This window comes from Genypterus blacodes, unplaced genomic scaffold (genome assembly GCF_046128005.1).
Source record: "Genypterus blacodes isolate CSIRO-AG114 ecotype Tasmania unplaced genomic scaffold, CSIRO-AGI_Gbla_v1 ptg000036l_1, whole genome shotgun sequence".
NCBI classification, from domain to species: domain Eukaryota; kingdom Metazoa; phylum Chordata; class Actinopteri; order Ophidiiformes; family Ophidiidae; genus Genypterus; species Genypterus blacodes.
In genome coordinates this window covers 1,730,502-1,742,556 of record NW_027466849.1, presented here as the reverse complement: position 1 = coordinate 1,742,556, position 12,055 = coordinate 1,730,502, and the positions used below count along the sequence as shown (strand labels likewise).

At 42.2% G+C, this 12,055-nt stretch overlaps 1 protein-coding gene across 1 annotated transcript in view; it reads left to right on the top strand.

Moving 5' to 3' along the window:
* The window catches only part of LOC142996066 (protein kinase C-binding protein NELL1-like), a 188,051-nt gene extending 176,513 nt beyond the window's left edge, over positions 1-11,538 (top strand). The window contains exons 17-20 of the mRNA XM_076146953.1: positions 4,358-4,554; positions 8,519-8,695; positions 9,152-9,376; positions 10,480-11,538. Of these exons, the coding sequence (XP_076003068.1) occupies positions 4,358-4,554; positions 8,519-8,695; positions 9,152-9,376; positions 10,480-10,530 (650 nt within the window). The 3' untranslated portion in view covers positions 10,531-11,538. The remainder of the gene's footprint in view (positions 1-4,357; positions 4,555-8,518; positions 8,696-9,151; positions 9,377-10,479) is intronic.
* Positions 11,539-12,055: the final 517 nt, after the last annotated feature.

The window sequence follows — 12,055 nt, the reverse complement described above, 5'->3', positions numbered from 1 at the left end:
TTCTGTACTTATATAGCAATAAATGTTATTCAACAATGAGTACTACTACTACTACTTGTTCTTTACTACTTTACTACTTTACAATTCATACTCATGGCAGGACCAAACCATGCAAGGAGCCAACGTGCGCATCAGCAGCAGTTAGAGATTGAACAACACTGTGACAGACTCCAGGAGGAGAATCTTCTGAGTCCAAGATGAAAGCTCGACCAACCTGAGCTACGCCACCCCAACTTCAAACTGCACACACAGAAGTCTCTCTCTCGCTTGCACACACACACCCCTCTCCCCCCCACACACACACACACACTCACTCACAGTATTGAACGGTCTCTCATGGTAACTAGGTAGAATTTGAATGCATTACATTATATCAGACATAAGTTAATCAACCTTAGGGCGATAAAAAGTGTTGCATGCATGGAATCATAAACCTGGCCTCTGTGTGAGGGTATTTACACAGCAGTGAAAACTACTGACCCTGGTACAATGGTTGTGGAATAGAATATCAGATATCTATCTTTGTATATTTATGAAAGTAATCAGGACATGCACACAGTTCACAGGACATGAGTTTACCTCTTACATGAGACGTATGAGCCATGCAGCCTCTGTACCCTTTTAATGTTACATAAAGGATGTGCTTTGTGTTTTTGGAAATGTTGATATATTACCGTTATTTAGACCACAGTGATGCGCCCATATACTTACAGCTCACGACCCAATGGGTCCACTTTGTACGTTTGCTTTAACAATGCTGCATTTTTGATAATAGCCACTTGGTGTTTTCCAAGAAGACTGAATACTAGGAGAAGATTATGTACTATGTAGGTATGATGAGGTTAAACATCAGAGTGTAGTCCCTGTAAGAACAAACTTTTGCAAATGCGTCAAATTATACAGCCTGAGCCCAGCAAATATGATAAAAATCCATGCAAGTTGCGTTTGGAGGTAAACTCATTAGAAAATAGCACCAGAGAATCTTTCTGGTGTCTGATGTTCATACACAACAACAGACACCAGAGTCGTGGTGATGTCTGGTGCTAAAGCGTGATGTTCTTATCGTGCAGGAACATGTGGAGTGAGGAGGCCGGGATTGATGGGAGAGAGCGCATAACAAGAAAGAGTTTAAATGAAGATTCAAACTGGAATTCATTGTTAACATTTTTAGAATTAATGTAGCCTTGATTTCCATCTTTCCATGTCCAAGTAGTTTTAGTTGCCTGTGCTCACCTAGTTAAGCTCAACCAGGCTTTCGGTTTCACATACTGTAACCCTGTAACTCTGAACAGGGTGTGTGAGTGTAGAGAATGAGTGGAATACAGTACAGCTATGTTCACATTACAGGTTGAAATGGACCAAATCTAATTTCTGGCCTACATGTGACACAGATCTCTTTTTTCTGAGCAGTGTCTACAAACAAAATCAGATTTGGGCCACTTGCATCTGTGGTTTCACTCCTCTGCACTCCTCTTATCACCGCCATCATCATTCAGTCTTTGTACCTCGCAGCCCAGAATCGTAAACAAGGAGAAGAGCAACATCGACAGACTGAGCGAAAAGATGAAAACATTGTGAATTTGTGGGATTTACTGTATATGGTGAAGCCAACCAAGCAATTTCTGAGGTTGTGAGGGAAATGGTCAAGCAGGCATCAATCTCCTGTATTTGACAAATTGCCTGAGTACATGCAGATCACATTTTCTGTTGAATGTCCTCATATGGTGGTCAGAGATTAAATAACACCACTGTTGGCTACAGACATCATTTACAAAGACAAACAATCAGAATTGAAAGAATGTGAAGGTTGGTGTTAGCTATGTGTCACCCGGCAGATAAATAAGCACTTGCGGCTGCGACAGCATTTCCACCACCACCTTCTCTTCCTCCACTTTGCAGTCTTCAGTTTAGAGCCAACAGGGGAAATAAGTATGAATGACAATTTAACAGGATTTCTTTTCCTCTACGATTCCCTGCCAGCAGCCTCTTGAGTGGGGCAAACAGAAAGCCACGTTTGTGTAGCAGCTCAGAGCAGAACAGTCACGTCAACAGCTGCAATTTAGCCCAAACTGTAGAACAACCAAGCGAGGGGAATGCTGGAGCGCCAGGGATACAAATTATGGAGACAAAAGACGATAACATCTCAAGACAGAAGGTCTCTGTGTGTCCGCTGTGTAAATGTCTGCAATTCGGCCTAATTTCTTCTCCCAAAGAAGTTCTGTTTCAGTCCATGAAACAAGTTTCTCTCATGTGTCAATAGTACAATAATATATTTGTGATGGGGTGACATGGAATTCAGCAGATGTTTAAACCCAAATTGTCAAGGAAACTGACACAGCTTCAATTGAAGAATAAATCTAATTTTGAAAGTAGGATCTTAAGATAATAGATAGAAATATAAATAATAATGAATAAATGACTTAGGCGGGTCAACCCTGTGGAGTCTAAAGGTCTTTTTCTATGCAGCTTTGCTAAAGCTAAATAAAATTACAATTAACAATCATATGCAAATCGCCAATTATGCAAATTTGGCGATGACGTAATTTAGCGACTTCTGGCGACTTTTAGGACAGCCAATAGTGACTGTCCTCACTTAGGAGTTGGCAAAAGTGCTCTCACCTTATCCCTTTGGTTTTCCCACGTCAGCTGTGTTCCTTTGAGTTTGGTGATTTTACCTTTCAATTTGCAGAGGTGCCCAAAGCTCTGAGTTGTACAAGATGGACAAATATGGCCAACATGCAGTGATTTGGTATTTGCTGGCTGCTCCCCATAATTGTGGCTTTGAACCCATTCAACACCCTACTCACCTGTGTTTATTCCCCCTCTGACATTCAACTGCTTTCAAAAACTGAAAGTTTTTTGCAAGAATCCTCATATAAGATGCTATTAGTGAGTTGCAAAATTGTTGTTCTGTAGACTTCTTGTTGCAATAGCATTTCACTGTTTTTGTTTCACCGTATACCAAGGACCTGAGACACACACATCATAACACATCTGAGCGTGCTACACTGTCAGTGTCCAATGGCTCAGAACTTATCAATCAACTAGTACTGTAAATTAGCTCATGATCCTGTTTTCCTAAATGATTGATGTGCACACTCTGCACTGTGATGCAGTGCATAGTGTTGCATTGCACATGCTGCTTTGCGTATGTGTCTTTGTGTTGGAGGGTTGTGTGTTTGGTAGCAGATGTACGCGGCAGTAAGCAGCACTCGCTACGCTTTATTACTCAGACTGAGAGCTGCATGGGCTGCATCTCAAAACACCTTTATTATTCTCAAAGCCTCAGGGAGAGGCAGGTGGCTTTAATAAAGCGATAAAGATGAGTATAACACAGCAAAACTCTTAGCACCACACCATGTGGTGTGTGTGTGTATGTGTGTGTGTGTGTGTGTGTGTGTGTGTGTGTGTGTGTGTGTGTGTGTGTGTGTGTGTGCGCGCGCGGGTGCACGTGTTGTATTCCTCTCTGTCTCTGATGTACATGACCTTTCCGTATGGGCTGCCTGGAGACATAAAAAAAAGTAATTTAAATACATGAATGCTGTCTGTTCTGATGACTTCTAATTACCAACATCTGTCTTCAGAGGGACTTGTGTGTGTGTGTGTGTGTGTCTGTGTGTGTGTGTGTGTGGGTGTGGGTGTGTGTAGCAGGATTTGTGCTTTCATGTGTAGCTGTACATGTAGGTGTGTGTCGTACTGAGAAGGGGTTTTGCCTTTTACACTGGTTTTACTTATAAGAGTTTTGCTTTGTCACTTGGCAGCAGCTTGTGTGAATGTGGTGTGTGTAGCCTGACAGGCTTTATTTGGTGGTGCGTCTGTCTCACTGATGAGGACTTTCATTTAACGTATGCAAATACCCACATCACAGGCACAATAAAGTCTGGGCTGTGCTGTTTTCCGCTCCAACCATCCAACAAACTTGATACCGCAACCAATTAGAGGAGTGTGTTCAGCGCTGTCAGTGTGTGTTGTTGCTGAAAAAGAGGCCAAGCCTCATGTCATACACACATACACAGCTGGAGAAGATACTTAGTTACAAACTTCTCACATACTTTCTCTAGCTTCTTCATTTTTACTACTTCTCTTGCTTTCTGTGTTTTTCATTGCACTTCCCTTCGTCCTTTCTTTTCTTTTTCCTTCAATGTTTCCTCTCTTCTTCCCGTCTTATTAAACGTCTTTACTCATCACAGATTGGTTTTATTGTTTTGGTATATTTTTCACAATTTCACGATTTGCGTTCTCCTGTCATATTGTGACTTTGATCTTGTAAATGACGTGGCTTAAGATCAATTGAAAAATTATCATCACCCTCATCATTTGCTTACTTTAGTCAATGGATGTTTCATGTTTCCTCCAGACATCGATGAGTGCAGTTTGCAGACACACACCTGCTGGAACGACAGCGTGTGTGTGAACCTCCCGGGAGGATATGACTGCGTGTGCACGTCCGGGCCGGGCTGCAGCGGGGACTGTCCACAGGAAGAGAGCGTCATCAGACGCAACGGAGAGGACTGGAAACCCAACTTTGACCGCTGTGCTATCTGCTCCTGCAAGGTACACACACACACACACACACACACACACACACACACACACACACACACACACAAACACACACACACCTATGGTTCTCTTGCTCTGGTTGAAGTTACTACTTTTGTTGAACTTAATCTTTGTTCAGTTTAGCTTCACAAAGAAAATGAGAATTCAAGCAAACAAAAGCCATGTGAGATCACTCAAATCATCTGAAACTGGAAGTTTGCTTTTGGAACAACATGAGCTGTTAGTCGTGGAAGAACTGTAGTTTGTCTTATGCCACTCAATGCATGTTTGAGAGAGGAAACGAGTGGACAGAGAACCAGCCAGTACTCTGAATCTAGTAGGTAGGAAGATGGTCGACTTTCTATTTATTCTACATAATCTACATATTGATGACTGCAGTGGGGAGAGAGAGAAGGAAAGAGAGAGAAGGAAACTAAAGCATAAGAGGGAGGATTGCTGGTTGGAGAAATGGAACAGTCAAAAAGTCCATTCTTCTTTTATGTCTTTGTATTCAGTGAATCGATGCAGCTCTTCCCTCCTCACAGAAACAGATCAGAATTCCAATCTTTATTTACAGGATTATATAACTTAATCAAATATATGCCCTCCAGCACTTCTTGCTGTGAATGTAATTGCAGTATATTCAGCTGAATCATGCAAACTTTGGATGTTTATTAAAGTTGCTTTTCAGACTTTTCCAATCCCTCTCACCTCAGGAGACCAAAGTCGCCTGTAGGGTTAAAGCTCTCACTGCTTCATCTGTTTGTCATTATGCTGCTATACTGTACATCCTGGTAAATATTGGCGGCAGCTTCATTTCTGGGCTTTGCTGGTGTAGTCTGGCTGCAGGAGAGTCAGATATCGATCAGATTCATCTTTTGCAAAGGGAAGGCTTGAGGAGAAAGATTAATTGGAGGCGGGAAGGCTCATAGTGCCTTCAGGCGCTCCTCATCACTGTCAGAACTTTGCACCAGGATGTTGCACTGCAAGAAAATTGTGTTGCAAAAAAATGTCATGCAAAAAATTAAAATCTGAAAGACTGATTGGTTGGTTCAAGGTGACCATCCCTGTAGGCCAAGTCCATTTATATTCACATAATTTGGATCACATTTAGATAAGCATGAAAGCCTAGAAAACTTCAAAGCTATGACTGGAATCCTAGTCTTCAGATACCCTCATGCCCGGGGGCTTCAGGGCTGAATGTAGTAGCTGACAGAATGAATAGGAATAGACAGTGTTTAATGGTTCTGTTGCCACTAAACACTGCCTGGAGACTGAATAGCCAGTAGGGGTATTCTTGGTATATCGACATACGAGATCCGAACCAAGCTAACACCAAGGTGGATATAGACAGTCTCTAGGCAATGGCATCTTGAGTGATTGAATTGCGCAATTGCCCTTATTATTATTGCACCCATTGCAACCTATTTGATGATCTTTTAGAGATGGATCTGCGATGGCACAGAGTTGGACACAGTTATAGGAAGTGTGTGAAGGTTTCAAGCTGTGATCTAATCCTGTTTATATTGTATGAGAGAGTAGGTTTGATCGTACATATGTGTTGCTATGACATCAACTTGAAGTCCTTTGAAGAACCGCAACATGCAGGATTACGCTAAATCATCAACAACTAAATCCTGGGAGCTCATTAATCCACGTTGTGGGAGAAGGTTCTGGCCTGGTGACTGTCAGTATTGAGTCAAACAAGGAGGTTTGTAAAGACGACATAATCCCCTGTAAAGTTCTTATAACAGCTGGGAAACTGGAATGTTAGATAACAGCTTGATGCAACAGCAGGCTGTGAGCAGCAGGATGGTCTGTTCTGAAAAAAAGGAAAATGCTGACCAACACAAACCACTGCAGTAGTAAAACATAACAACTAATATGATAATAAAGTCAAAGAGGAAACTATACGACCTGAAGAAGCTCTGCAGCAGAAGATAAAGCCAACGCAAGGATGGAAGTAACTAAGTGCATTTACTCAACAACTGCACTACATCTTAGAGGGAACTAGCAAACACTGCTGTCTCATAAATGTCTTTGGCATTTGTTGACTTGATAAATGACAACAATTCATAATTCTTATAAAATATTTAAGATCAATTCGTCTATGGGTGGATTAGCTGTTTCAGTCCTACTTTTGACTGATATTCACATTTGACTTTCAAGCTAAAAATAACAAAATATTTCAGATATTTCCAAGTTTGAGCTCTTCCTTCCTGGCATCCGTCTTCCTTGCATCATTTCTGTTATTCCATTGTTTGTTTCCTTCATTTTAATTTATTTCAATATATTTTTTCAATATATGAAAATCCCCAAAACTGACAACAAGGCTAAACTAAACTCTACCCTGCTCTAAACTCTTGATTCTCTTACGGTGATCTTACATCTAAAACTTGCCTGCTCATAGTTTAGCAACAAAACTTCGATTCTCTTTTTTTGTCAGAATTTATCTTTTTGGTATAGGAGTACGAGTACATGCTTCATCTCCCAAATGTACTTCAAGTATGTCTTAGAGAGAAACCTCATATGTCCAGCTCTGAGGCTTTTCCTGCTTTCAGATCAGCTGAAGGAGGATAAAAGTACATTCCTTGACTTTCAGTTGAATTCTTCCTCCGTCTTCCCCAACTCCTACATTTAGATAAACAAAAATCAGGGTGTTTGTTTTTCTCCACAGCGCAGGGTTAGTTGGTCTATTTCCTGCTGTTTAAGTGAAGTCTGCATTGGCCTTCTCCCTACATTTAGCAGAAATTTCCCAGACAGTCCAGCGCTGTAGCCGTAAAGATGGAGGCCATTGTTATTTGCACCACGGGACTTAGTGTTGCAGGACAATATGCATCCATAAAACTTTGGCTCTGTATTGCCCTTTTAGTGGTAAGCTGGATATTTTTACGTTCGCCATACATTTGGTAACAGCCCTTTTATGTATAATTTTTACATCTCCATTACACTCTGGTCCCCAGGCCAGTCTGTGCCGGCTCCACAAAGGAAAACGGATCATAAAGTTTGCACTGAGAGAAAGGGGACAGGAAGTGGGCCTCAGACAGGTGCCTGTGTGTTTGAGTTTGGATTCCATCCCCAATGCTGAATTTCTTTCACGCTTCATTCAGCTCTAATAAAGAACCTTTCTAAAATGGAAATTTGAGAGCTGCTACAGTGCATAAATTTGATGCCCAGGCCTGGAATAATTACTGTGAATGTACAGGGTGTTAAATAGTACGCTGGCTCTCCATAAAGCAGAGATAATTCAAATGCTCACTTTTCCCACATCTCAGGCTTTGGTTTACAGTTTCGCTTATATGGCTCTTTGACGACTGATGATGATATTCTTGATGACAGTTTTTCTCTACACTCAACATTTTTTTAATTATCTTTTTCATTGTACGGCAGTGTAGGAAAGTTTCAGAAACAGCATCGGCATTCTATTGGGACACAACTCTCTGCCTGATGTCGTCTTTCAGTGAAAAGACCCTTCAGACAGAGTTTGACATGAATGGGGGGTCAATGTAAACGATGAAAGTGTTCCATTAGTACAGTCCATTTACCATGAATAAACGGAAAGGAAATGTGGAGAAATTGCTCAATATAAAATGTATTCTGCCGAACAAGTGTAGTAAAAATGAAAAGATGGAGATGCAGGATGGATTCCATAAACGTCAGCAGGTCAGAGACGTTCAGGTCATCTGCTCATTCAGGAGCAGAAACTTTACCAGGCCTTTTTACACAGGTACTTAAGGTTGGCTGTGGGCGAATTCAAGGCAAAACAGAAACAGCAGACAGAAAGTTTTCTGTTGGGCCTTTTTTTAACGCAACAACTGGGTTTTCTGGAGTGGGAGAGGCTCAGCACAGACATATGAACGCATGACTGTAGACATTTAGCACATGTAACAATCAAATATAAGGAAGAATCCATCATCATATCAAAACCGAGTATACAAGATCAATATATAATGAGTTCAATATGTGCCCCCCGTAGGACGGACAGACGTACTGCAGGAGGAGACCCTGTGAGTGTGGAGACCCTGAGGAGGACCTGCTGTGCTGTCCCAGCTGTGACGACAGACCCAGCAGTCAGTGTCTGGACCAGAACGGACGCACGCTGTACCGCAGCGGAGGGTCCTGGCTGTACGGCTGCCAGCAATGCCGCTGCATGGTCTGTACACACACACACACACACACTCCAATATACAACAATGGAATCTAGAATTGTACCAAAATGGGTCACCCTTTGCACCCCTGTCCCTCCGTTTAAAAGTGACCATCTGATCTGATTCCATTTATAAAGATTCTGTGAGAAAGACTAGAGAGGAACTCTTTGATCCAAACACAAATGCGTCCATTCACCTGCTGCAGAGGAATGTTTGTTTTTATTTAATTAAAAGCTGCAGCAAAATCTATAAAACCGACCTTCTATGGTAGAGACGAGACACGGAAATGGATGATAAACCCTCTGCACCAAACTCATTAAAAACACAGGGAAAAATCTGTCCGGAAATCTATTTTTACTCTGTATGTTTTGGTGTAACGCTGCAGAAGCAAACAGTATAATAACACTGAGTAATGTGCTGGGTGTGAGTGTGTCACAGTGTCTTATCGTCTCTCTCTGCAGGAGGGTGAGGTGGACTGCTGGCCTCTGGTCTGTCCTGTGCTGATGTGCGAGTACACCGCAGTGGCGGAGGGCGAATGCTGCCCGCGCTGCGTCGCCGACCCCTGCCTGGCCGACAACATGTCTTACGACATCTGGCAGACGTGCCAGGACCCCGCCGGCGTCACGCGCCTCAGTGGGGACACGTGGCACATGCCCAACTCCGCCTGCACCACCTGCAAGTGCAAGGTAGGGATGACGGCAGGCGCACACACTGTAACAACTGCGTCGGATTCTGACCATATATAAGTACTGCACAACCACATCAGCCTGACTTCTAAATCAAAACTCAGCATTTTGTGTTTCTCTACTGATTGCTACATGTTTTTATGAAACTGGGTTTCTAGCTCATTAAACATCTTTGACCTACCTGTGGAGAAAAAATGCCACATTTTCTTCACGCCACTTAAAGCTCAATCGATCAACCGATTTATGGTCACACGGTTGCCACGGCATCCAGAGAACAAGAATCACTTTTGATTGGACTTATGTTTCTGTGCAGCTGCTGAGCGTCATTCCAACATTCCCCCTGCTTTTAGCTTTGCTAGACTGAGAAAACTCTCCGTGTTGTTAGTTTATTGCTTTGCTGCTTTGCTTTGCTCTCCAACCAAACACTAATTTACTTTATCTTTCATTCTTCATTCTTTATTTCTGTCATTCGGTTTTGGACAGGCAGGTAGCGTGCTGCCTCTTATCAGGAAATGCAGGAAACAGCTGCGTAGCTGTCCTTGAAGAATGAGCTAAAGAAGCTAAAATCTCTGCAGAGCTGGAAGTGGTAGTTTGCGATATGTTTTTATTAATTGATTCACTTCATTTTGTAATTGTTTTTCTTGGATCATAGGAAATAGCTTTTCCTAAAAAAAAATTCTCTAAATTTAATTAAATCAGTGTCAGTGTCAGTGATTTAATCTTTCCCTAGCTACGTAGCGTCACAGGTTAGCGTTATCGTCGTTAGCAATTTGTTGGCGTCGCATTTATCTCCTGCTGGATCTTTGTTGTTACTAACTGGCCTTAAGATCAGTCTGCTGCTCTGTGATTGGTCCAATACTCACCAATGTTAATCACCTATCAAGGATTGGTGTTTACGTCTGTCTTGTTGAAGCAAAGTGATGCTGTCGCTGTTGCTCTCTCGACCAAACCGCCACTTGTGTGCAAGCAGCTTTACAGCAAACCTGTGGGCAGTGAGGACAAAAACAAGAGTCAGGCTCTGATGTGTGTGTGTAAGTGTCCTGTATCTGACTTTTCTCCTCCTTCTCTTCCTCTTCCTCTCCCTCCTCCCTTCACTCTGTCAGAATGGAAACGTGTGCTGCTCGGTGGACCTCGACTGCCTTCAGAACAACTGAAGCCCTCCGCCAGAACCTTGTCCTCTCCTCCTCTCCTCGTTTCACTCCAGGACTGCCACGCCCGTCCCACATGACGACCCTCACCTTGGATTCATATGATAGAATCTTGCACACAAACGTGCATGCCAGTGTGTGCACGCTGAATACAAACACACACTTGACGGACAATGACGAGGGCGTTCTTTTTACGCTGTAACACTGTTGATGTGCAGCGAGTGTGGTTCAGGTGGGAGGCGGAGCACGTTCATGTCGCTTCAGCCACACTCACTGTGTTGTAAATCTCTCTGTGTTGTTTCCATGTCACTTTAAGTCTCCACCAACATCCATTTTAAAGCCCCCCGAAATCGCAGACTAAAGCACCAAAACAGTTTGTGTTCCCACAGCTAGACAGATGTTAAGCCTCCATTCGTTCTTGTTGCTTGAACGTCAGTTTAACATCGACAGTCACCAAAAGTAGAGCCACTTTATAGACTTTGTGTTCAGTGCGAAGACGAGGATGTAGTTTGATTAAAGATGAAAAACAGCACCTTGGTAGTGAAAGTTGAAGGTAGAAGCTGAGAGTAAATCAAACTCTGAATTGAAGCTCAGACAAACATTGACACACACAATTTTGGGGCAAGAGAGTGAAGTACTTTATATTCTAGATGCAAACATAAGCTGTAACTCTGATTTAGTTTATTCTAAATACTGGTATGCTCACGACACCGTTATCTCCATCTTTAAGTCTCTAAAATGACTAAAAAGCTTTTTCAAACCCGATGTCTCTTCACTCTGGTTCAACTTTGTGCTTTTTCAAAAAAATTTAGTTCTGTTGGTTGACTTCGAATCTTTTCAAGTGAGCCAAACAAAGAAACAAAAGCCCAGAGAGATTGATTGCTCTGCTGATTGGTCAGAAATGGTCTGGGGGCGTGAACAAGTAAATCAAAACAGGAAGAAGTTACTGTGTAACAATGACACCTTACCAGACGTGAGCTGGGCGACTTTGACTTGTTTTGCGCATTTTGAAATTGAAAAAATATTTGAACAATAGAAATGCTCAGATTTAGAAAATAAACCACAAAAAAAGGTCTTTGTTGCTTGTGTGCGGTGGTTTTTGTGGCAAAAAAAAAATGTAATTCCCAATTTGAGATTACATGTGTACTGGTGACGTCTAGTATTGAATGTCTGGATCGGGGGTGACGGCTGTTTATAGGAAAACATGACGCATTTTGTGTGGAGATTTCCTGAATTTAAATCAGAGTAAAATGTGTTATTAATTCACCTGGTGGCTACAAGATGGCTGAACCTTTGCTCCATGTTTGTGTTTATGAGATGAAACTCCTCTTCTCTGTATGTAACCACTACTGCGCCACTACTGTAGAGGAGTGTGAAGTTTTGCGCAAAACTGGCGATGGAAACCCAGCCGGAGTCTTTATTTGGACCATTTACCAAGCAAATTTATTAGACTTGTTATGTTTGACATGTGGAGAATCATGTATGGAGACGCTTTGTGACTCTGCTTGATTGACTACGAGTAATCAAAGTG